The following is a 25,791-nucleotide window of genomic DNA, read 5'->3' as shown; positions in this document are numbered from 1 at the left end:
AATACCTTATTATTAACTAGCAAGACACTTGTAGAATATGGTAAGGCTGGCTTAGCAGGTAAAAGAGCCTGTTGCTCAGTCTGATGATTGGGTTTAATCCTCAGATCCATGAGATGGAAGGAGAGAACAGACTCCTCGGGGTTCTCATCTGACCTCTACCAACATGCAACACATGTACATGCATATACATACACGAAACACTGTAAACTGTCTCTTATGAGCTAATGGTAAGGGGAAAGAACCCACCTAGACTACACATAAACCTAAGTGTTAACACAGTTGTACATAAGAAGCCAGAATGATGCAGGATGGCTTTGTTTCTAGATATTACACTGAGTGTGGGATACTCTCTGATTTTAACACATCACACACATTCTTTGTGTAATAAGAGAAAAAGCTGATCTCACTTTTTGCCCAAGTTTGCTTTCTCTGGCTTTTCCAGGGCATAAGTGGCTCTCTGACCTGAAGGTGCCAGGCTGGGGCTCTTATATCTGTCCTGGAGGGGCCCAGCTGGGCCTCTGTTTCTTTGAGATTCTCAGGCTTCTACTCTCAGATGCTAGGATTGTAGGCCTAAGCCACTATCCCCATCGGCATAAGGATTTTCTTTTCTTTTTTAAAAGACATAAACAAATAATTGTTCCCTAATTTCCCCACTGAAATAGCTAGCTGGAAAGGGTAATCAATACTTTGAATGGCAGAAGTCAGGACTAAAGAAGTCCTAGAAAATCAGAAATTTCAGATAGAGACAAAGGACTTTGGTAGTAACATAATATTGTCTGTAACTTAACCACTGTTTTATGGGACTTGCAGTAAAAGGATGTCTCAGCTTGCCACGAAGCTCTGTTAATAACCAGGCCTCCGAAGCAAGCCCAGGACTGGCCCCCAAGGTGCTGATGTGCTACTGAACTGCCCCAAGCTGTGAGACCTGAGCAAAGTTACTGCCCAGTGAAACTTCACAAACATTGTAACTTTAGAGGTGGTCTCTAGGATTGTACCTCCCTGTTCCAGAGAGACAGCTTTTCTAGTCTCTGCGTTGATATGCATCAGTAGGAGGCCTAAGACTCTGTGCACAGCCTTGGCTTTAGTGGCCACTGCACTTCCACACTCCTGGGCTCACACAGGCCTACTTGTCAGACCTGGTCACTATTCTCCGCTCTCAAGGACTTCCTACACTTTCACCAGTGATCCCAGTCTGCCAACAGCTGAAGGACTTTCCTGCAGACATGGGTAGAGCCTGAAAGCCTACAGTGTCCTTACTCTGCAGTATCATTTTCTGTCTGATCAACTGTTCCTGGCTTGGTGAGATATCTGTTTAATCTTCATATGAGCACAACAGTATAATGAATGTTTATGTGACTAAACCAAGCATATTCAAAAGATGTGCTAATTGTCAAGTGCCTCATAGCCTATGTGCCACACTCTTTGTAAAGTTGAAAATAAATACAAATAAATGTAAATCTTTTCACATAGTTTCCAGAAACTTGCCTGCATTCAGTCATTTCTTCTAGTATGGCACTGGTCCTCAACCATAGTCATCATGGGCATGGGCTGAGTATGTGGCAGATGGTAGCTCCACTCAAGGAAAAGGGAAGATGTCACATGTGTGCGCAGGCTGACCAAAGTCTAAGAATATTGCTTCCATATTTTCTGGGGGTTAAAAGTTGAAGATGCTGTTGAAGGTGGCAGTGGAAAGGTATTGCTTCAAAGACTGTCAAATCCATGAATTTTCCTCAACTCCTGTTTGCTGAATTGTGTATCAGAAACTTTGTTTTATCCCAAAAGACTTTCAGAGGTTAAGATAAGATGTGTAGACTCAGAGAGAGTAGGGGCCCTGAGTTCTGCCCAACAGCTGTCCTTTTGTGTGAAAACCAACTGCCTTCCAAGTAGAAGAACCCTTCAGACTTTTCAGTGAGATACTAAGATCCTAAAGCATTTCAGAATACCCTTCCCTCTAGAATAGGATAGGGGCCAAAGGAAGTGCATTTTATCTGTCAGACAATTTGTATGCTGATGTCAAGACTGGAGGGTGAAATGTCTCTCTCAGGCCATTTGGTTCCCAGCTGTGTTGCTGGCTTGCAAGCAGAATCTCCAGGAGGTGGGCTCTGAGTAGAGAGAGTATGGCACTGGAAACAATCCTTGAAATTGAGAGCTGGACCTCCTTCCTGTCTGCTTTCTGAACCACTGAGGTGTGAACAGACGGTGGTCAAATATTCAGGTAAGACAGGTAGATCCCAGAAACTCACTGACTAGCTAGTATAGCTCAAACAGTAAACTCTGGTTCAGTGAGAGCCCTGTCTCACAGGAATAAAAGGCAGAAGGCAAAAGAGAAAGGCATTGGAATTGGATATCCTTTTCTGGTACACACATGCCTGTGTGTGTGTGCGCACACACACACACACACACACACACACACAAACACACCCACACACACCTCACTCAGAAATACTGTGCCTGCACTGAAGTTTCTTGTTTTTAGTCCCTAATCAGTGCAGTATAGCAGGTATTTCTATAGCTAGTGTATACTGCACTAAGTTTAAGTCATTTAAAATGTGCACAGGAGTTGTTTATGATGTCATTTCATATCTGGGACTCACAAATCCACAGATTTTTTATGTCTGAGGAATAGTCTAGAAATGGCTATATTAAAACATAGTTTATAACTTCTGTAAGTTGAAAATTCATAGACTATTCTAATTTTGCTACTTATTGGAACTGTTTAAAATGCAAATTGTAGCCTCAGTAACTAATGTGTGGGGTCAAACCATTCTTTAGGTTTAAGCTGAGTGGCTGCTCCAAGGCATCTCAGTTTGACTTTTAAAAGGAACTGGCAATTGATTGACAGCAGAGTCTACCATCTGCAGGGTCACTTTCATGTGTCAACAAAAGCAGAGCATCAGTTTATAAAAGGTAATGTGTGTGCATTCCCTAGGGCAAGGGGGAGACAAACACCACAGACTCTGAAAATTGGTTTGAAGTCATTCGGACAAGTGAAAAGGAGACAGGGATTCAGAACACAATTCACACCAGAAATGGTTTCCTAGGAGCCCATCTTGCCATCTGTTCTTCCCTAGCTGGTTTTAAGACAAAAAGTCATCATATCACAAGTAAAGAGCAATAAAAACATGGAATGTGGGACCACACAGAGTACAGTCTCGAAGGAATGGCAAAGCTCTGGCTAGAACACCCCTGAACGGAAGGGAGCCCCCACCCCAGTACATCTCAGAAGCAAAGCTCTGGTGAGAACACCCCTGAATGGAAGGGAGCCCCCACCCCAGTACATCTCAGAAGCAAAGCTCTGGTGAGAACACCCCTGAATGGAAGGGAGCCCCTACCCCAGTACATCTCAGAAGCAAAGTTCTGGTGAGAACACCCCTGAACGGAAGGGAGCCCCTACCCCAGTACATCTCAGAAGCAGGCAGCACTGGGAGAACAGAGCAGAATGGAGCTCATAAAGGGTTGGGTTAGTATAGTTTTATGTAATTTTTTAAATTAAAAACATTTTTAAAAAACAATAGGAAATGTAATGTATTATTCTTGACACACTTTCTCTCCAAATGACAGCAAACACACATGGGGCAATAGCACCCTTCTTCCCCTGACACCATCTCCTTGTACAGTGAGAAAACTGGGCTTCTAGTGTTCATCAGGAAAAACTGAGATGAGACCCAGAGTTTGACAGGAGCTGCCAATTATTAATTATATATGCTGTTTCTAGAAAACTCTGTGATGATGCTGGCAGATGCACTTGAAAGTAACATTTAAAGGAACATTTCTGAAACTCAATGGAAACAATTACCTGCTCAGCCAGTAGGGAAGCCAAGCTTGAGTAGGCGTCAGCAAAATCTGGACCATACTTAATGGATTCCTTCAGCAGGACGATGGCTTCCTCTGTTTTCTCCTGGGATCTGCAGATGACAGAGGAGGGCACCTTTCATCAGCACTTGCTGCAATCCTCTGCTTAGACGTCAACATATCATTTCCTCTAGCAAAGATTATGTGGTTCATCTTGGATTTTGCTGTGTTAGTGCCTACATGTTATGCCAGCTGTGCTGAGGTCTAACAGTCTCTCCTCATGTCTGGATTCTCACTGGAAGGCAGTGAGGAGATACTGGAGGTTAGTCGCTGACCTGCTGCTTTTGGCTGCTGTGGTTGAATGTGGTGAGCCCCTGCAGGCTCATGAACCTGAACATTTGTTCCCCAGCTGGTGGCATGTGCAGGTGCTTTATGGAAAGTTGTGGACAGTTAGGTCTTGGGTTAATAATAATAGTAGTAGTAATAATAATAATAAAAATGTTTATTATTATTATTATTACTATTATTAAATTTTTGTTTTTGTTTGTTTTGTTTTGTGAGACAGGGTTTCTCTGTGAAACAGAGAAACAAAGCCCTGGCTGTCCTGGACTCTATCTGTAGACCAGGCTGGCCTCAAACTCACAGAGATCCAACTGCCTCTGCCTCCTGAGTACTGGGAATAAAGGCATGCAACACCTGGCTTACTGAAAATTATTTTTAATGCATGTTTTAGTATTTTATTTCTGGATCATTGTGGATGTTCTTACACTTCCTACAATCCTTCTTACAAATCCTGAGCACTGGGATTTACTCATGGCTGCTTATTTTAACTCTCAGAAGTCAACTCTCACCTATAAGAGCTTGCTATTCAGAATGTGATTTATGAACCTCTGTAAATGTTACCTGCAGCTTACTGCACAATAGAACCTCAGGCTCCACCCATACTTCCCAGGTCATCTCTATGGGAACTGAGACCTTAGTATATGCACACCATATATTCTCGGGGACAAGGTCATTCATTACTAATACCAGCCCTCTCTTCTCTACAGGTCCAGGGTCTGTAAGAAGCAGCTCATTACCAGTTGCCTTAACCTAGGAGGTAGACACCTATCATAGACCTGAGAGTAAAAAGTTACAGTTTCAAAAGTCCTTAGAGTTAGGCATTCAGCTTGGTAGATGTGGTGTTTTGAATTAAAATGGTTCTCATAGGCTCATATGGAGTGACATTATTTGATGTGTGGCCTTGTTGGAAAAAGTGTGTCACTGAGGGGTGGGCTTTGAGGTTTCAAATGTTGAAGCCAGGCTCAGTGACTCTCTCTTCCTGCTGTTTGTTGATCCAGACATAGAACTCTCGGCTCCTTCTCCAGCACCATATGTGCCTGTACACTGCCATGCTTCCCACCGTGATGATAATAGGCTAAACCTCTGAGCCTGTAAGCCAGCATTTTTTTAGCTCTAGTAATTTGACCACTAATTTTATGGTTAGAACTCCAAAGAGTCTTCACTAAGTTTAATTTAGAAATGCTACTTAAATCTAAGGGAAGATATAGACTTAGAAAATTAAGGTAGAAAATTAGACCCTACAGGACATTATTTAGCTGAAAATTCTCCAAAATCAGCAGAAGGGGGGGAACCACAATAATTCTATAATAATGGGTTAGTGCCTTTCATTTGTAATAACTCATGTCAGTTAGAATGGAAACTTAGACCTTTCATAAGTGAACACAGAGAGATTAACTACCACTTAACACAGCCTGTGAATGTAAGTCCTTGAGGACTCCATTAATGTCCATCTGAGTGATGCAGTGGAAAAAGAGCTTCTCCAAGGGAATTCTGGGAAAGAGGGGATCCTGATAGGCTTTTCCCTCAAGCTTAGTGAGGCACTGAACACTAGGATTCTAACACTCAGAGTATGTGCTCTCTTTATCACATGCCAACCTCCACTGTGAGTGCACTTTGGATCTTTGTGGTGGTTTGAATAAGACTGGCTCTCACAGGCCTTCAGATTGGAATGCTTGGTCACCAGAGAGTGGCACTATCAGGAGGTGTGACCTTGTTGGAGAAAGTATGTCACTAGGGGTAAGCTTTGGGGTTTCAGATGCTCAAGCCAGGCCCAGTGTCTCTTCCTGCTGTTTGCTGACTTAAATGGAGAACTCTCAGCTACCTCTCCAGCACCATGTCTACCTACTGACCACCATGATGATGATAGACTAAGTCTCTGAAACTGTAAGCCAGCCCCAGTTAAACACTTTCTTTTTATAAGAGCTACTTCTAGGGGAGGCAAAGCCAAATGGATCTCTTTGAGTTTAAGGCTAGCTTGATCTACAGAGTAAGTTCCAGAACAGCCAGGACTATACAGAGAAACCTTAGAGAGAGAGAGGAGAGAGACAGAGACAGAAGCATACATACATACATACCACACATACATACATACTGTGGTCATAGACCTCTTCACAGCAAGAGAACACCACTTATGATAATCTTACTAATCTTTTGGTTTGTTTTTAATCTCCAATGACCTGCAGATGGTAAAAATTCTCAAAGCCAACCCTAGTGATGGATAGAATAGGAGGAATGACAATGAGACCCTGACACTGTAGAAACAGCTTTCTCTACTGGAGTGCCCTCAACCATGAGTCATACTGTAGAGACAACTTTCTCTATTGAAGCTCTACTGGAGTGCCCTCAACCATGAGTCACACCATAGAGACCGCTTTCTCTACTACAGTGCCCTCAACCATGAGTCACATGCACGTTACTCAGCACCATATATGTATCAAACATAAATACAAAGCTTTGACATTTTGCAGCAGGATTCAGCTGTCTTAAATTACCCCTTCTGGAGGAACTTTCAAAGGCTAAAGTTCCTCAGAATGGATTCTTTAGACCAGTAATTTCCTCAGAATGGATTTCATAAGAAAAATACCAAGTAGAAATTAGATCTTGCTCAGAACGTGAAGATCTTGCAGCTCAACATCTGAGTTTCACAGGGAACTTCACTGCGGGTATGCTTCCTCCCCATCAAGTGACAGCAAGCCCAGAGGCTTGCTTTCCTGGCTCCAACTCAATGAGAGGTATTTAGCAAAGGCATTAAAGATTTGCCACTTTTCCTTTCAGTAATTAGAGACATGTTAAGTTTGTTAATTTACAAAATTTTCTAGATTCCTATCTACAGTTCCACATTCATGTCAGCAGAAGCAGCTGCTTGCTTTAAGAAAGAATTGACATGGGATGAATTTGGAAAGTGTCAGCAGCAGATACAACACTGGTAAAATGTAGGCAGCACTGGAGACCTCAAGAGCAGATGACCATTAGCACGGAGACCCACATCTGGTCAGTTTATAGTGAAGATACTTCTGTGTATTCAACCATAAATGTACATCTAAATCACACTCTTGTCCTTACTACTCAGGGCTCTGTTTTGAAGAAGGGGTAAAAAGACTGTAAGAGTCGGAGGTGTTAGATAATTTTAAGGACAGAGTGTTTTCCAAACACAATAGGATAGATGCATCACGAACTCAAGATAATTACATCAGATCTCACAAGACCATGAAAACTCAAGCCAGACAAAATCTCAGCACAGAGGTAGGGAAGTGGGCATAAAGTATATTGAGCAGAAAAGAAAAGAAAAAAAAAGAAAGCAAGAAAAAAAGAAAAGAAAAAGGAAAAGAAAAAAAAAAGGCACCCTACCCAGCCTGCTCCTGGAGTAGAGGGTAGACATCAGGAGCTCCTCTGTGTGGAGTAGAGGGTGGACATCAGGAGCTCCTCTGTATGGAGTGAGGGTGAACATCAGGAGCTCCTCTGTGTGGAGTGAGGGTGGACATCAGGAGCTCCTCTGTATGGAGTGAGGGTGGACATCAGGAGCTCCTCTGTATGGAGTGAGGGTGGACATCAGGAGCTCCTCTGTGTGGAGTGAGGGTGGACATCAGGAGCTCCTCTGTGTGGAGTGAGGGTGGACATCAGGAGCTCCTCTGTGTGGAGTGAGGGTGGACATCAGGAGCTCCTCTGTGTGGAGTGAGGGTGGACATCAGGAGCTCCTCTGTGTGGAGTGAAGGTGAACATCAGGAGCTCCTCTGTATGGAGTAGAGGGTGGACATCAGGAGCTCCTCTGTATGGAGTGAGGGTGAACATCAGGAGCTCCTCTGCCTCACTGAACTTCTGTTGCTGTATCACTGTGCTTTACTGTTACAGGATCAAAAATGAGGTTTCGCACAAATGAAGAAGATTTTGATTTCTACTTTATGGCAGGAGACAGTACCAGCTCTTCTGAAGAACTGGTATGTAAAAGTCGAGCTACAGATGTTGCAGAAGACGTCTTTGTAAGCATGGGTTTCCTAGGGCTCTGCCTTCCTATACAGGGTGGGAAGGACTGCCGAGTAATCATGGCTAGTGCAGTGGACAAAAGCATCTGCCTGACTGCAGTTCACACTTATTTTTCTGCTTGACTTTTAAAAACTTCATATACAACATCCTACAAGACACAGTCCTGTTATATGCAAGCTGGAAAACTCTGATCAGTTCAGACCACACTGCTGGGCTGGGGAGACAATCCATTGGTAAAGAGCCTACAACACAAACACAAGGATCTGAGCTCACTCCTAGCAGGTCAGTGTGATGTCAAACACGTATTCCTAGCCCTAGCAGATGGAGACGGGTGGATCTGGGGCTCTGGGCCTCAGTGGCCAGCTAGCCTAGCCCATGAGTTATCTCTGCCTTCCGTAGTATTTTCTGTAGTCTTCCAGTGTCAGCACTGACTGGAGCACCAGGCAGCACTTTTTGCTCCTCCACAGTTTCTGCCATCATCAGTAGTGAACTTTGTCTATTCCTGCTCTGCTCCTTCTCTTAATGACATGCTGCCCTGGTTCAGACCAGTGGCCTGTGAGGGAAAGGGAGGCGGACCAGCCAGAGGTGATGATGGAGAAGGAGGTAGCAAGTGAGCAGGATGAGAGATGTCTGGGGAGGCAGCTTCACTGAGCAGCTCATTTAGTTGGGGGGAACAAAGGTTATTTAAACCTTTGGAGGGTACATAGGAGCTTTAGGGTGAGTGCACATCATTGGTCCAGCCAGGGTGCTGGAAATGCCTCATTTGCATAAAGAGGAATTCCCCGTGCTGCTGGGAATGACCTTATATGGTGAAAGAAATTTAACCTGGTTATCATCTACATGACCTCCTCTGGTGGGGCAAAGGTGGGGGCACAGGTCTATGTGCCCCAGGGCATGGAGGGAGGAGTCCTACTCTTGCTGGTCTCAGGATGAGATTTCTGGGGTTTAGACATGCTGTGACCCCACTCTTGCTCTAGGCCTGCTTCCCATGACTCCACAGCGTCCCCAGCCCTACAAACTTTAGCATCTATGCCAGCAAGCAGGTTCTATCCATCCTTTTCTCCAAGGCTGTCCATCTCCACTGTCCATGGGTGCTTTCCAACATGTCTGTGCCACAAACCTTTAAGTGTGCAGACTTTTTCTTCTATAGTTTGTGACTATAACCCTAGTACTTGGGAGGCAGGGGCAGGTGGGTCTCTGTGGGTTTAGGGTCAGCCTAGTCTACAAAGCAAGTCCAGGATTGCCAATGCTGTTACACAGAGAGCCCCTGTTTCGAAAAACCACAAACAGGAAACAGCGAGAAGTAGTGGTCTACCATCTTGTTCACAGGCTTCCTTTCCTAAAGTTAAAGGTGTGTAGCTGATGAAGGTGCTGGGAGGAAGTATGCCCCAAACATTTAAACTTATTGCAAAGTAACAGTTACACTTCTGTGCCCCACTCTTTAGTCTCCTTCCTGGAGGGTCTGACTTGAGAAGGCAAGCACACTCAGCTGTTCAGATCTTCACACAGCTCTCTGGGCACTTACACACTGTAATGTTTCCACCATCAGATCCATGGGAACACTTTGACCCCTCCACTTTCTGACATGAGTGAAAGGTTGCTTTAGCAATGGGTCCTTACATCTCTTCCTTTTTCATTTCAGTAATGGGTGCCAGCATCTATTTTAATTATGCATTCATATAAATGTTTCCCCATCACCTGATTTTAAATACTCTCTGATGTCTTCTTGACACACAGGGACTTTGCAATCTTTGCCCATAAAAACCACAAGCTTTTCTCGCTTCTTTCTTTCTTCTTTTCATTTTTTCTCATATTTTAAGTCTCAAGAAAACCCATTATTAATCAATATGAATTGAGAGCTGCTCATTCTCAGTCTTCCACCATAACGTGTTGCACAGACTCCCAACAGGGAAGGTACAACATCTCAAGAAATAGCTTGAAAGAGATCACACACAGGTAGGTAAGTCAGGGTGGGGGCTTCATACAATTCCAAGAATCATACTGACTAGTACTGAGCTCTGGCCTCCTCTGACAGAGATACTTAGACCTGAACAAAGATCCATGTTTCCTTTAAAGTCATGACTATTAGTCAAGGTCAGTGCTAGCCAAGAAAAGACCGTCTCTAAAATCATTATTGCACACTTGTATAGATGCTCTGAGACAGGCTCAGAATGGCAAATCTGTATTAGATCCCACAGACATGATGTCATATTTGTATCTTCAAAGTTGTATGCTAAAAATTTAAAGTACTATAAAATATTAATCACACACTAAAATAATAATTTAGACATATTAGGGTTCAATTAAAGATATGATTAAAGTTCGTTTCTATATGCTTTAAAGTATGACTTCTTGACATTGCATACATGGTTCTGAAGCTGTTTCTACCAGGCAGCTGATGACCACTTGACAGCTGACTGGAACTTTCCACCCCGAACACTAGGAGGCAGTGGGGTCAAGTCTGCTGAGTTAAAAGGACTGAGGTTCCTTTAGCCCAGATTTTAGTGCCCTCATTTATCAAATAGGAATGGGGAGTGTTAGCACCTTAGCAATGGTCAGATCTGTGCTTGCCATATGCAAAGAGTATGAATTACATGCTACACTACAGAAAGAGGCATGGCTTTATAAAGCAAATTGCAATACCTCAAAAGCTGGCTCAAGAGAGAAGCAGGGCACAGATGCTAAGAACAGTAGACCCTTTGCTTTGCCCCACTCTGTAACATTCTTACCCTTTTCTTGGTTTCTACTCATTGCTACTCAGAAGCCTATTAGGGGAGGCAGAGGTGCGCTCAGCGCCATCTAAATGCAGAATGGCCCTGCAGTTTTCTGTCACCTTCCTCTGTCATTTAGCAATGCAACCTCTGGGTAATGAAAGTAAATGGAATTGTTTCCTTCAGAAAGGCTATTAGGAGGTCTATACAAGGCCAAGTTAAGCTCTTACACAGCTTGGTATTATGTCATCTTGGGAGCTGGGGAGCGATTTAGGAAAAAACGGGAAAGGAAAGTAAACTAAACAAGGAGTCAAAGGGCAGAGTTCAGTCCTGGGTCAATGACAAGCCTAGGTCAGGATCACAGAGCTTTCTGCAGGAGCCTTGGGTTCCTGACCTGTGAAATGAGATGGAGATGGTAACACATCTCAGCACAGGTTGTTCTAAGAATTACGTAATGCAGCTATATACACGCACAAGTATAACTTACTTGTCGGTTACAAAGTTAGCTACTAACATGATTTTATCCACTGGATTCTGAGACTCACACTGAGACGTGGCTGCTGTTCCCTTTGCAAGCAACTTAGGATGCCCACTGTACTGGCTGGTTTTGTGTCAACTTGACACAGGCCGGAGTTATCACAGAGGAAGGAGTCTCAGTTGAGGAAATGCCTCCATGAGATCCAGCTGTAAGGCATTTTCTTAACTAGTGATCAAGGAGGAAGGGCCCAGCCCGTTAGCCCATTGTGGGTGGTGCTATCCCTGGGCTGGTAGACCAGGGTTCTATAAGAAAGCAAGATGAACAAGCCAGGGGAAGGCAGTAAGTAACATCCCTCCATGGCCTCTGCATCAGTTCCTGCTTCCTGACCTGCTTGGGTTCCAGTCCTGACTTCCTTTGGTGATGAACAGAAATGTGTAAGTGTAAGCTGAATAAACCCTTTCCTCCCCAACTTGCTTCTTGGTCATGATGTTTTGTGCAGGAATAGAAACCCTGACTAAGACACTCTCTTCCCTGCTCACATCAGGAAAAGCAACATGAAATGAAAGGGCCCAGAAGACAGTGCAGTCTTACACAGATGTAAAGCTGAACCAAGAATTTGGGGAACTGCTGGGTAGGAAGGGGAAGCCTGTGCTGCTGAGTCAAGAGCTTCTCTCACTGCCCAGCAGCCTTAGCCATGCTCTAAGCACACTTTCCTATAGAGTAACACAGGTGTCATCAGTAAAGACAGACTGGTCCCCACCCCTGCCCCAGAGTCACACTGTACAGTTTGAGCACAGAGCTCTGGACATCATTCCTGACAAGGAGTCTCACTCTGCAGTCAGCCATTCAGCTTGGATTCTTAGAAAAGAAATATGCACTGAAAAGGTCTCTGAAACTAGGGCTATAGAACCCAGTTCCCTATAGAGACATCTGTGGGGTATTCTACCCACTCAGTGATTAGAGCCATAAACAAAAGCACACAGACACTGTAGTGCCATTTAAACCTGAGCCCTCATAACTTCACATGGTGCTCACAGAGATTCTAAAGTAAAATTGCTGCCTGAAGCTAGCTGTCTCAGAAACTAGGACCCACCCTTCTCATGCCTTTTGATCTGTTATTTTATGCTTTAAGATTTTTCTATTCATGTGTAGGTTTATGCGTGTCTGTATATGTGTCACATGTCTGGGTGCCTATGGTGTCCAGAGAGGCATTAGATCCTCTGGAGCTGGAGTTATAAGCAACTATGAGCTGCCCAAAGTGGGTGCTGGGAACTGAATTCTGGTCCACTCAAGAGCAGTACTTGCTCTTAACTCAGGAGTGAGCCATCTTTGCAGCCCTTCCTGAGTTTGTTCTACTCCAAACAAGCCTGGCTTTGTTTCTAACCTTAACCCAAGCTGAGAGCATGAATCCTGGTCAGGCTGTCATTTCCTTCGGAGAACACTGCTTTCTTTGAAGTGTATTATAGAATGTTAGTCTTGGAAGGGCAGTGCCTTAGAATCCTTCGTAAAGACTTACCAGGGACTAGAAGCACTGGAAAGCCATCTGCAGCACCCCATCTGTGCAACAGAGCATATCCAAAGTTTTCTTGGCATCTTGTGACAGACTATAGACTGATCTCATAAAGACACCCTGAAATATATTGCTTTAGACTAATGAAAAATAGAATTAATTGGAATGAGAGTGTGCAGACACCTCATCCCTAGGAAGGGCATCAGTAACACAATGAAATAAGGGAGGTGTTTCTGGAACTCTGCAGGTTGCCTCACCAGCAGAAGCCAGTCTACTTACTTGAGGAGATTCCCCAGATTGAAAAGTGCTCGGTTGTGCTGTGGGTGGAGCTGTAGTGCCCTTTGGTAGTACATCTTAGCTTCTGCCATGTCCTTCGTTAGTGTCCCAAGGTTGTTCAGTGCACTTGCATGGCGTGGGTACAGCCTGGAAACATCAAAGTGTTAAACTCAGACTTCTACACTGGCACTTTAAGCATGCCACAGCCTAAATGAACCCTGAAGCCTTCCTTGTAATGGAGTGACTGGGTCATATCTTAAAGGCCAAGTGCTTTTGCAGCTGAAGGCATCTAAATAAAAACAACAGAAGGCAATCCTTTAAACTCAGGTTTAAGGAAATAAACCCCAATATTTAAAGAGTAAAGAATATAAAAATCTACAAGAGTAAATGAATTTTAGTCCTTAAGAGGCTGATTACACACACCTTCTGCCAAGGGATCTTCCTTGTGCTGGTGGGAACTATCTGTTGAGGTCTGACAGCCCACCAGTTCCTGTTCAATGTTTACAGCTGGTGTAGGTCCTCTTTAGGAGGGATCTTTGCAAATATCGTTGGATCAGAATCTGAGACTACTTCAACTGAGAAAGGATGGAAGTCACATGACATCTCCTCATAAAAGAATACCGGATCCTGACCCTTTCCCCACTTTCTGTCACTTCCACTTAGCTTGATACAGTTCTTAGAATCTTGAGAATAGTTCAGACACAAAATTTAACATGCAATGAATAAAAGTCAGCTTTCCTAAAATTCAAAAGAAATAAAAACAGGGTAGAGTATGCTTCAGCAAACTGATTCACCCAGATTAAGGGAGTGGGGGTGTCAAGTCCATCTTTCATTCATTATGGTAGAAACAACATGCAGTCAATCCTTTCTGATCCTTCTGGGGTGGACATAAAAGCTAACAGGCTAGTGTCATATACCCACAGAACAGGCCTTCAATGCAAAAAGGCCAAGACAACGCTCACCCCAACATGTGTTAATGCAAATGGCATTTTGTGTTTTGAAGCATTTTCTCATAGGTCAGATCATTTAAAATTCCTAACAAAGTGTTTACCATTCAGGAAAGGGAACCTGGGAAAGATGAACTTAAGCAGTCCATCTCTTCCTCCTGCTCCCTCCTTTCTTTTTCCTTTCTCTTAAACGCATGCACTCATGCGTGTGCATGCACTCATACACAAAAAACCTTTGTACTCTTAGGTGTTTAAAGGTTAATTACTCTTGTTGATCCATTTGTTTTCCCAAATAATATATGAGTCATACAACCCTCAGCAAATAAGGGAATTGTTACACATTGGAACCTCTATTTAGAATATTTTTATTATTTTCTCTAAGCAATTCACTCAAATTATGATCTACTATGAACCAGTTCTCAGAAGGGAGAAATGAAATCAATGTAATGTGTAAGAACATTGGCTACAGAGAGACTTATTTACTCCAGGAATGGTGACTACTATCTTACCATCAACGCTACTGTCAGAAACTCCATACTGTGGTGCTATCTGTGGTGCTACCAGCATACCAACGTGTGTGGGTTTCCCTCCTCTAGCTTCATCCCCTTTTCTCCTTCCTTAGCTTTGTGTTCTCCTGGCCCCTCTTCCTTGATCTCCTTTGCCCTCCCTCATTCTCTGTTTATCTCTCTTGATCTCTAACCCCTCCTCATGACCAAGTCTGCTGGCCATGTTCTGTCCACCACTTTCTTTCCCTGTTCTGGAATCTTAGAAGATGATTCTGGCTATACACTCTTCCTCACATTTATAATTAAAATATTTTCCTCAACCATGTTCTGGAGCAATCATGTTCTCAGTCAGAGTTCGAGATGCACATTTGAGAATGAGCTGGAGTCAACAGCTCTCAGTAGCCTATAAGAAGTGAATTCCTGCTTCATGAGGAAGGTTTGTGTGGGTATATATGCATACACTTGTGTGTGTGTGTGTGTATTTGTGCAGGGGAGGTTGTCTAAGTGTCCTTCTCTATCGATTTCTGCCTTATTTCTTTGAGACAGGGTCTTTTCCCAAACCTGGACCAAAGGTGATAGCCAGCACGCCCCACTGATCTAGCCAACATCTACACAGTGCTGGGGTTACAGGCATAAGCAGCCATACTTTGAGTGCTGGGGTTTTCATGCTTGTTCATCAAGAGCTTTTACCCCCTGGTGCCATTTCCCTAGCCCATCTGTAAAGGCTCACAGATACAGCTATTTGGGACTAAAGTTTGGGCTTATATTTTGTTTCACCCATAAATTTGAAAAGTTAAGGTTGTTATAAGGTTTAACCTTTCAGTATCTTACCAATAATTTTATTGTTCAAATAATATCAATTCATGTGCTATAGTTCGCAACATTCTTCCAAAGCATACACACCTGACCAAGTGTCTAATTTTCAGGCCACACATTAGTTTATTTGAAGTTAAACACCCTAAGGTTGAATGTTTATTTTCTATTACTTGTTGAGAAAAAAATTATTAAAAAAGTAACTAGGAAAAATATACCTCTACAATTGAAGCTCGATTTCACCAGACTGAAATATACACAAAATAAACTTCTCTTTAGAAGTCAATAGACTATTAATTTTGCATATTTTAAGTGCATGGTTTCTTTTATGCCATAAATTCAATTATCCTGTCACTAACTGGCCCTGAGAGACAGACTGCTGATCTTCCTGGTCAGCTTCTTTGGTTGTCTGAAGTGATTCATAACACTCAGCAACCCACTCTGCTGCTTTAGCTTTGGCACTGGATTCCTGATCCCTTGAAGACAGCCTGAGGGGCTAAGTCTGACCTCTCACTTCCTTCACCTCAGCGACCTCAGTGCTGCTGTGCAGGGATCCCACCCAAGGCTTGGCCAAGGGTCTGCAGAGTGAAATCATTTTCCCAAGGCCTCAGGAAGTGAGTCACTTATAAATGGCTGTTCTAATTCCAGAGAGTTCACTTCTAGGGTTGGGAGTCTAAGAAACAACACTTCTCTGCTCTTTTCAGACAGAGATGGACTTTGGAATGAGTGCCGAGTGGACAGAGAACTGGTCCATGGGGAGAATAATGGACGAGGGGACAGATGCCAGCTGTGTGATGCTGGGTATATGTGCAGTTGGCTGCTTCTCACAGTTTCTATGAGAATGAATGTGATGATGGGCATAAAACATCCAACATCACTGCTGTACTTTGAAGGCACATGTAAGACCCGGGGATTACATGCCAGGCTTGAGCTCTCCTTCCCCTAAATCCAATTTTCAACATCAGAAACATCACTCTAAGACTGCGGTGGTAGTTGTTAAAGTCCCTGTCATACAAGCATGCTAGTCTGGGTTGGAATTTCCTAATGCTCATGTAAAAGTATGGTTGTACACATCTGTAAACTTGGTTTCTGGAGAGAAGAAACAGGTGGGTCCCTCAGGCTAACTGCCTGCTTATTGATATAATTGGTGAGCTCTAAGTTCACTGAGAAACTGTCTCAAAAAAACAAAACTGAAGGGCAATAGAGAAAGACAGCTGAATTTAACTTCTGGCCTCCACACTCACCTGCAAGGTTGAATGCACATTCAGGCACGTGCCCACATGCATGTGTACACGTACACACACACACACACACACACACACACACACACACACACACACATTCACCCTCTTTATTGCCTCCAAGGGCCTTTCAATTGCTCCCACCAGTCAAAATAGCATCTATTTTTTCTTTGTCATGGGCCAAGTACAAACACTTAAGCCACCATATCTATCAGTTCTTTCTGTACTATGCTTCTTCAGATACTAAGGCCAAGAAACCATTTCCATTTTAAGAATGTATTGATATTATCAATAATTCACATAGAGATGGTTGATCTTCATAGGCCCAACATCATTTCCCAAAGCTTTTCCAGTTTGCTCCACACCAAATGCAATTCTAGATACAATTTTAATGCCATGTCCAAAGTTAGAAGGTCACTCAAAGTCCTGTGTGCTTTCTGAGTGACAGTTCATGTGCTCCTGGGGCTTTGTTGTGATAACATTTCTTAGCATGAACACATACTAACTATGAACACATACTGGCTGGTGAGTAAACTTAAAAGAACAGGGGGCAGGAAGGTATGTTCACATTCTTAATAACAACTTTCAGCTTAGGAGGTCACAGGGTGTTGTGGTGGTTATAATATGCTTGCTCCAGGGAATGTGTGGCAGTATTAGCAGGTGTGGCATTGTTGAAGAAACTGTGTCACTGTGGGGGTGGTCACTGAGACCCTCTCCACATAGCTGTCTGGAAGCCATTCTTCTGTTGGCCTTTAGAACAAGATGTAGAACTCTAAGCTTCTCCAGCTCCATGCCTGCCTAGATCCTGCTATGCTCCCCACCATAATGATAATGAACTGAACCTCTGGACCTCTAAGCTAGCCCAAATAAAATGTTGTCCTTTATAAGAGTTGCCTTGGTCATGGTATCTATTCACAGCAGTAAAACCCTAACTGAGAAAGGTGGAAAAGGCAAATATTCTTAATGTCTATCTTAACCCCTGGGGATCATTCCTGGCATACAACTGGGAGTAGGTAGGCTATGGAACATCTAACAATACACAGGTCAGTCCTGGACCAGGATGAGCGATGCTGCCCTCATTGCCCACAGCTCTCTGAGAAGCACCACTCTGCATGGTAGTGCTGTTGCTAAGTGTCCTGTGACTGAGATGCTAGACACTGTCACCATGCAGTCTTCCTCTCCACATGTATTTATTAAGGACCTACAGTTGACCACTCCTCTGTCAATGGTCCAGAACAGCAAGATAACCTGCCCTTGCTTCCAGGCAGCAGGAGATAGACAGCAAATGAGGAAACAGTGAGTTTCAGGAAGCATGGATAACATCTATGACTGGGCCATCTTGTTCCTCCAGGTCTTCCACAGTGAAGACTTAAAGTGGGGGAAACAGTGCTGGTGGGGACCAGAGCCTGATGACAGAGAAAAGGGAGAGAAAGGAAGGTGTTGTGAAGGCTAATGTTATATTTTAAGTTTTAATTACTGTGCTCAAGAGATCTATACAACAAAAAAGTCTGTAACCTGTAAGCCCCACTTGCCCAAGTACAGACAGCTTCCTGGAATGCTGAGGGCCATTGAGGTACAACAAGTCACAGTGTTTTCACTTCCATAAACAAGGTTGGTTGCCCAACTGCACAGGATGTGCTTGACCATACATACATAGACCCACAGCAGGAAGGATGTCAGGACTGGACAAAGGAGGAAAGTATGTAGCCTTGTGGGGTTTGCTTTTATAAGCATCTGACTAGCATAATTTGGTGCCATTCTCTGAGAATCCTGGGTATGGACCCGGTCACTGTCCATCTTCCTGACCAGTATTTAAAAGCATGCTTCAAATTTGCCTCAAAATTTTTGGTAGTGGTCTTATTCTCAATCAGTGGGATTAACATTGTTCTGTCTGAACACAGTCCATAAACAAAGCTGCATGAGATTCTGGAGTGCTTTCAACAAAAAAAGTGAGCAAGGCCAGAGTCTGGTAGCCTCTGTTCTTCTGTAACAGTCCTGGGTGTGGGCTTTCCTGCTCCTTGCAGGTGTAATAATAGGAGTGAGTTTTATTCCAGATTACCCCCATTTCACCATTATTATTATTCAACATGGCATTGCCTTTGTGACTGCCTACAATTTGAACTCAAGTGAACTTGCTCACATGACTTTGCCTAATATCAGAACATCCCCAGAATATAAATTACTTGATGCTCTCATTAAAGCTGACTTTAGTGCACCTCATTTTTAGGCTCCACTCTCCCAAGTTCATGCTGCCAAATAGATGGCCGAATTCCATGGAAAGGAAGCAAAGCCCCAAAACTGAGGGAACCAAAGACAATTTACCAAGACATAGTGGAAACGGGCGGTCTGCAGAGAACGTGAGTAGCTGGGTGGGTAGCGCAAGGAGAAGGATCTGGAAATGTCCTGCAGCCTGCCAGGCTGGCGGCTGTGATAATGGGAAGACAGGGTATGCACAGATGCATCTGAGGGCTGATCAGCACAAAGGGGTAACAGGATATAAAAGAAAGTGAAGGCCCAAAAGAAGAAAGCCCAAAAAGGGAAGGAAGAACTGTTTACTAAGGGTTTGGCAGAAGGAAAAGACTACAGAAATACCAGGTAAACCAGCAGCATGTATCACCATGCTAAAATCCACCCAGGTAAAGAAAAGCATCCAAGTCGAAGGTGAGGGTAGGTCGGGAAAGTCAAGTGCTCCAATACTTAGTTGATCCCACAGGCCCATCTGCTGGGAGGGAGCTGGTGACCTTAGAGCGAGCAGTTCCAGAGATCCTGGGGAGAGGGTCTGTGGGAGCAGGAGGATAAGGAAGAGGCTGTAGATGTCTGAGAGGTAAAAAGAGAATAAAATCACAGCTCACATGGCAATCAGAGAAGAAACAGAGACAGGTTTACGAGCAGGGTTGTTTAAAATCGGAACAACTAAAGAATATTTACAAAGCAACATAAAGTGCCAGCAGAAGGACAGTCACAGCAACAGAGTTAAACAAAGGATTGCTAGTCAGATTATTTCAGTGGTGGATATTATGGGATCCTGAGCAAAAAATAAGGAGGAAGCAAAGCAGCAGAGATACACTGGTGGATAAAATGCTCCCTGCTCACATGCAAAGACAAGAGTTTGGATATCCAGAATCCACATAGATGTCAAGTGGGTATAGAGAGACAGGGAGTCCTCGGGGCAAGCTGGCTTGCTAGATTAGCTGTATGACCTCTGTGAACCAGAGGTCTAGGCTCAGTGAGTAAGTTGGACCTTGTCTCAGTTACTTTTGTATTGCTATGGTGAGACACCATGGCCAAGTCAAATTATAAAGAAGGAATTAATTTGGAGCTTATAGTTTCAGAGAGTTAGAGTACATGACCATCATAACAATGAGGCAGACAGGCATGGTGCTGGAGCAATAGTTGAGAGCTCACATCTTCAGATACAACCAGGAGGGAGGGAAGAGGAGAAGGAAGGAGAAAGGGAAAAGGAGAGAGGTGAGAGAGTGAAAGGGAGAATCACTCTGAATATTCTTTTGAAGCCTCAAAGTCCACCCACAGTGACACACCTTCTCCAACAAGGCCACAATTCTTTTCAAACAGTTCCACCAACTGGGGAATAAATATTCAAATATTTGAGATTATATGGGCAATTCTCACTCAAATCACCACAGACCTCAATTAAGGAAGATTCTAACCATTAGTCTTAGGCTTCCACACATGTGCACACACGGAGGAATTGACTCACTGGCTTCTGAAAGCAGCAGGAAGAGTTAAGTTTACATCCTGAAGCAGTCTGCTGTGGACCCTGGTCTCCTCCGGGAAGGACCTCGCCATCCTTGTGAGAAGCTTCAACCCAGTGAATGGGGTTCACTGGCAATTTGCAGTCACCCACCTGACTCAGAAGCTCTGGATTAAAGCTTGATCTCATTTGAAAGAACTCACTTCCAGAACCATTGAGAAAAAGGTTTGAACAAACATCTGGATATAATGGCCCAAGTGGTTAAGTGTCCCCATCTCATGGCAGGAGGAACAGAGACCTAAGGTAAATCTCACATGTTTGTTAGAAACTACAAGATATTCTGATTCAATCTGCAGTCTTTTAGCTTTTACAGCATACTTAAATTCGATTTTATGAACAGTTTGGGCAATTTAGACAGTTTAAAATACAGAGACTTATCTGGGAATTGTAGTTGTGGTGGTCTGTATAAGAATGACCTCCACAGGCTCATGTATTTGAATGCTCAGTGGGATTAGGAGGTGTGGCCTTGTTGGAGGAGGTGTGGCCTTGATGGGGTGAACACTGCAGTTTCAAAAGCCTATACCAGTGTCTCTCTCTGCATGCCACCATGCTCCTTCCTATGATAAGAATGTACTGACCCTTTGAAACTATAAGCAAGTTGCCAATGACTTGCTTTCTTCTATAGGAATTGTCTTGATCATTGTGTCTTTTCATAGTCATAGAACTGTGACTAAAACAGTGGTGGACAACTATGATTTCAGCATTTAGGAGGCTAAGGGAAAAGGACTATTCTAAGTTCAAGGCCAAACTGTGCTACAAGGTAGGTTACAGGTGGAATAGGAGGGGTGGTGGGCCTGGTTAGGATTTGTTTCTGAAGGGCATTTGCTGAGTGCTTTGGACATAACTTTAAACCTGCTGCAGGAATAATAATAATGAGGTGGCAGCACTGTCACCACAACACAGTCAAAACTCTCACCTGATGAAAAGCTATGAAATCTAAGGCACTTCAGATCTCACACTTTTGGTGAGGGTTATCTATCCTGTAAAAGAAGCAATACTGAGCTATCTTATACCACTTTGCTCCTCCTTCAGTTTGGAGGCACTCATTTCCAGCTGCCAGGAATGTGTGTGCTACCAAGATCATCTCTCATCTCCACAGAAACCTGGGTATAGTGCCTGGCTGGTAAAGGGGTTTGGATTAATGTCTACTTGGGACAGCTCTGAGGGGTCAGCTGCAGAAATCTTCAGGGTCAGTGAGCCTGATGCAGTTCACTGCATCCCCACGCCCTTGTCCGCCCTGCTCTCTGCTTCCTTCCTGTGTTTATGAGCATGTGCTGGATGAAATTCCTGCATGCCAACCTCTGCCCCAGAGTCTAATCCTGGGAATCCTCATCTAAGCTGTCGAATGAAAGTGAGACACGGGGAGGAAAATAGATAGCATGAAGCTGCTGAAGATAATACATTGGCCATAATCTCACTAAAATTCAGAATTTTTCTAAATAATGTAATTCTTTAAACTTTTTGAATATGGGACACTATAAAAACCGTGTGTGTGTGTGTGTGTGTGTGTGTGTGTGTGTGTGTGTGTGTATGCATTGTATATGTAACATTTATGTGAATGTGGTACAAATGTATCTATGTATGTAGATTAAGAATGTAATTTTTCTTGGTTCATCAATAGGAAGAAACAAAAATAATTTCAAGTACTTACTTGTGGTAACTGAAAAGCTCTTTAGACCTTCATGGATAAAAATGCCATACCAGCCAAAGAAATTGTCTCCCTGAGGCTAAACCTGGCTAACAAACAGTATTAGGATTTTAATTCTTTCCAGAGACACAATTCAGACACAAGGTGTCATGATCACAAGAATGACATTTGAAATGTTCCCTCTGGGCAGACTGTAAAGCTTTTAGAAACACTCGTTGACTCCTGGTAGTTAATGATCAAACTCCAGCAGCGTGCAGACAGCATTTTGAAGGAATTGCAATGAGCTAGCGCTCACACACTAGAGGCATCAAGAATGATGGTTGAAACCCTTAGGTTTCCTCAGATTTGAATGACAACCATGCTTCTGTAAAACTCATTCCTCTATTAGTTCATTTCCAACAGATACTCATCTCAATTTAATGGGATCTCCCTGTAGAATTCCAGTCATCATGTGCAGAAGAAAATAAAACAAAAACAAATGTACATCAATGGGCTTTGTTCTCCTGCCAAGTCTGTTCTATACACTGAACAAACTGTAGTAGATTTTAGTTCAATTCTTTCCCATGTGATAGGCAATCAAACAGTGGGTGGATGTATTATTTCCTTTCCTCGTGCCTGTGGTAAAAGACCTGGCAGAAGCAACTTAGAAGAGAAGGATTTACTTTGAGAAGATTTAAATGTATCATAGTAGGGAGTAAGGCTGCTTGCTCATACCTACCTCAAAGGGTAATCCTGTCACTCAGCTAAGCTTGCCCTTTTCCCCTTTCCTTTCAGCTGAAGACCCCAGCTTGTGGAATAGTGCCAGTTACATTCTGAGCAGGTCTTCTCTCCTTGGAAACACCCTCACAGACACACCCAGAAGTGTCCCCTCATCAACACCCTAGGTGTTTCTTAGCTAGTCAACAATAGAAATCAACCATCACTTTGGACTTTTATTTTTTATAAGAGAAAAAAATTAGTTAGCCTGATACTTCCTGTGATGGTTTGAATGAGAATAGCCCCCAGGGGCGCATAGATTTCAACGCTTGGTCCCCAGTTAGTGGAGCTGTTTGAGAAAGGTTAGGAGGTATGATGTCATTGAAGGAGGTGTGTCACTGGGGCAAGCTTTGAGGTTTCAGAATCCCACGCCATTCTCAGTTTTCTCTCTGCCTCATGTCTGTAGATCAAGATGTGAGCACTTAGCTACTACGCAGTGCCCCACCCACCTGCCTGCTGCCATGCTCTGTACCATGATGATTGTGGACTTTCCCTTTGAAACTGTAAACACCCCCAGAACAGTTTCTTCTTTAAGTTGTCTCAGTCATTATATCTTAGCACAGCAATAGAAAAGTAATTAAGACAATTCCCCACGAGCACTGTTCTCTTCCCCAAAGAACCAGGCTATTGCCACTGCTGTTGGTGGCTCACTATAACTAGGCAGTAAGAGTCCACTGCTGCAAATACAACTTTGGTTGTGGTACATGGAGATGTCAAGCCGGAACTGTCCTGAAAACTTCCTCCCTGCAAATTAGATTTCTAAGTTTCAGAGATGCTATCTAGGCTGTTGTAGGAGAAAAACCCATGAGTGGAATTATTCTGTGGTGAACTCTACACACAATACTGACTGACTTGCCAGGCAAGATGTGCTCACTGGTGCAATAGTAGCCCAAAGGATATGGGTGTAATTAGTCATTTTAGACTGACTTTAAAGCTTTTGCACAAGAAGGAATCCATGCCTGGTACTATAAACCTCATCAAAATGTCCACCTTAGGGGTTTCAGAGTAGACATCATATCACATGACTGCATTACTGGGACTGTAGTGGCTACATTTAACTGAGTGTTTACAAGGAGCCATTTTTGTAAAAAGAGTTGTCTGGATGATAAAAGGTTGCAGCCCCTCTGTCAGGATGGAATCCTGCACATTGTCAGGAATGATACCTCTAAGTAATGAAGATTCTATGGAACCTCCCCTGATATCTTCCTCCTTTCTTTCCTTTCTTCCTATATGTCTCTCTTTCCTTTCCTCACACTATTCTCTTTCTTTCCTTAGGGATAGGAATGAGAGTTAAAGCAATTCTTTATCATGTAGCCCTGGCAGGCTTACAACTCACTATGTAGATCAGGCTGGCTTTGAACTTCCACTGGCTTATGTCCCTTCACATTCTGGGATTTCAAGTGTACATCATTTTGCTCCGCCAGGAGTCTTTCTGATCTACCTGGACAAATGCAAACTGTAGTCTCTGTCCCAGGTACTGATTTTGGCTAACAGGGTTAGCAACATGATTTTAACATGCAGGAGACTTAAAGTGAAAAACATATCCCACTCTACCCCTTGCAGTAAGATTGTACTTCAAAAAGCCTGCTAATTATGCCAGCAGGTTTCCAGTCAGACTCTAAACCAAGCACATGGGTAGGATGTGTATGACTCAGAGACTCAGCCCTCTGCTCCCATGAGCTAAACCAGGTGACTGCTAATACTCACATGTGCCTAAGAGAGGGCTTTTTTTTTTCAATATTCACTGCCTTGAAATATTTTACAAAAATAAAATATAAGTGTGGGAAAATTATTCCTAAGACAAGTAGGTAAAAATTAGAAATACTAAAAAAAAAAAATAGGTTTCATCAAAATTTTGGCACTGATTTGTAAAACACCTGTAAAAGACTGGAGAAAAATAAAAAATTCTAAGCTGAAATGCTTGAATGACTGAAAGTATTTTTAACTTTTATTCTACTCTAAACTAAACTGTTAAGACTACATATAGATGGGTACCATCATTGCAAAGTCTAATCAGCTGGCTCTTAATCACAGTTTTTGTTATTGTTACTAGAAGCCTGGTGGTGAATGGGTGCACATTTGAAATTTCAAGGCAAAATAAGTACTGAGAAGTGTTCATAAGGCTGGACCTGTGGTGCAGGCCTGTAACCCCAGCTATTCAGGAGGTTGAGGCAGAAGGATCGTAAGTTCAAGACCAACCTAGGCAAATAAGACACTTGCTGGGGGATGAGAGGTGAAGGAGGGAGAAAAAAAGGGGAAGAGGGGAAGGAAGAGGAGAAAGAGACCTGTTTCATGGTTCTTTACTTTTAAGTAACTTTTAAAACTAGTCAGTAATCAATGAAAACCCAAATAGCCAAGTGTGAATTCAGCATCTTCTGCACACTGTTCACACTCTGCACACTGTTCACACTGCTCACCGCTTCTTCTGGACTTACTTACTGGTAAGGTGTTGCTTGGCAACTGTTAGGTGGGAATGATTGTTGGCAGGTCTCTCCTATCACCTGCTGAGAAATGGCAGGACTTATTCCTACACAATACAAAGTTAAAAAGCTTTGGAGGTAGATACACCCATGTTTTCTGATTCTCACATGGGAATTAGTGATGACTATTCCTGGTTGTCAGTTTGACTACATATGGAGTGAACTACAATCCAGAATTGGAGGGCACACTGTGATCCAGATCATGAGACTGGAAGACACAGACTCCTGATCCAGAACTTGACATGGGATGACACATGCTTTTCATGGAGTCCTACACCAGGACACTGGAAGAAAAAAGACTCACCCTTCTTCCCCTGTTTGTACTTGCTTGCCAGCACATCTGTGGGAACCTACTTCTTTAGGATTTCAGCTTATACAAGAGACCAGCCAAAACAACTAGCCTCGTGGAACTGAGCAACTACGAGATTCTTGGACTTTCCATCCATGGCTGCCCATTGTTGGGTTACTTAGACTGCAGACTGAAAATCATTCCAATAAATTTCTTAATATAGAGAGACATTCCCTAAGTTCTGTGACT

At 43.2% G+C, this 25,791-nt stretch overlaps 1 protein-coding gene across 4 annotated transcripts in view; it reads right to left on the bottom strand.

The window, feature by feature from the left end:
- TMTC1 (transmembrane O-mannosyltransferase targeting cadherins 1) overlaps positions 1–25,791 on the bottom strand; it is a 186,945-nt gene that overhangs the window by 20,163 nt on the left and 140,991 nt on the right. For all 4 annotated transcript variants that reach the window (XR_013974987.1, XR_013974988.1, XM_080914968.1 and 1 more), the window contains exons 12-13: positions 13,094–13,237; positions 3,797–3,905 (exon numbers count right to left, since the gene is read on the bottom strand). Coding sequence is in view for 2 of the 4 variants with exons in the window: in XM_080914968.1 (XP_080771094.1) it covers positions 3,797–3,905; positions 13,094–13,237 (253 nt within the window). In the remaining 2 variants the exon portion in view is untranslated. The remainder of the gene's footprint in view (positions 1–3,796; positions 3,906–13,093; positions 13,238–25,791) is intronic.

The sequence above is a fragment of the Micromys minutus genome (genome assembly GCF_963924665.1).
Source record: "Micromys minutus genome assembly, chromosome: 3".
Taxonomy (NCBI): domain Eukaryota; kingdom Metazoa; phylum Chordata; class Mammalia; order Rodentia; family Muridae; genus Micromys; species Micromys minutus.
This window is presented reverse-complemented; position numbering and strand designations above follow the sequence as displayed.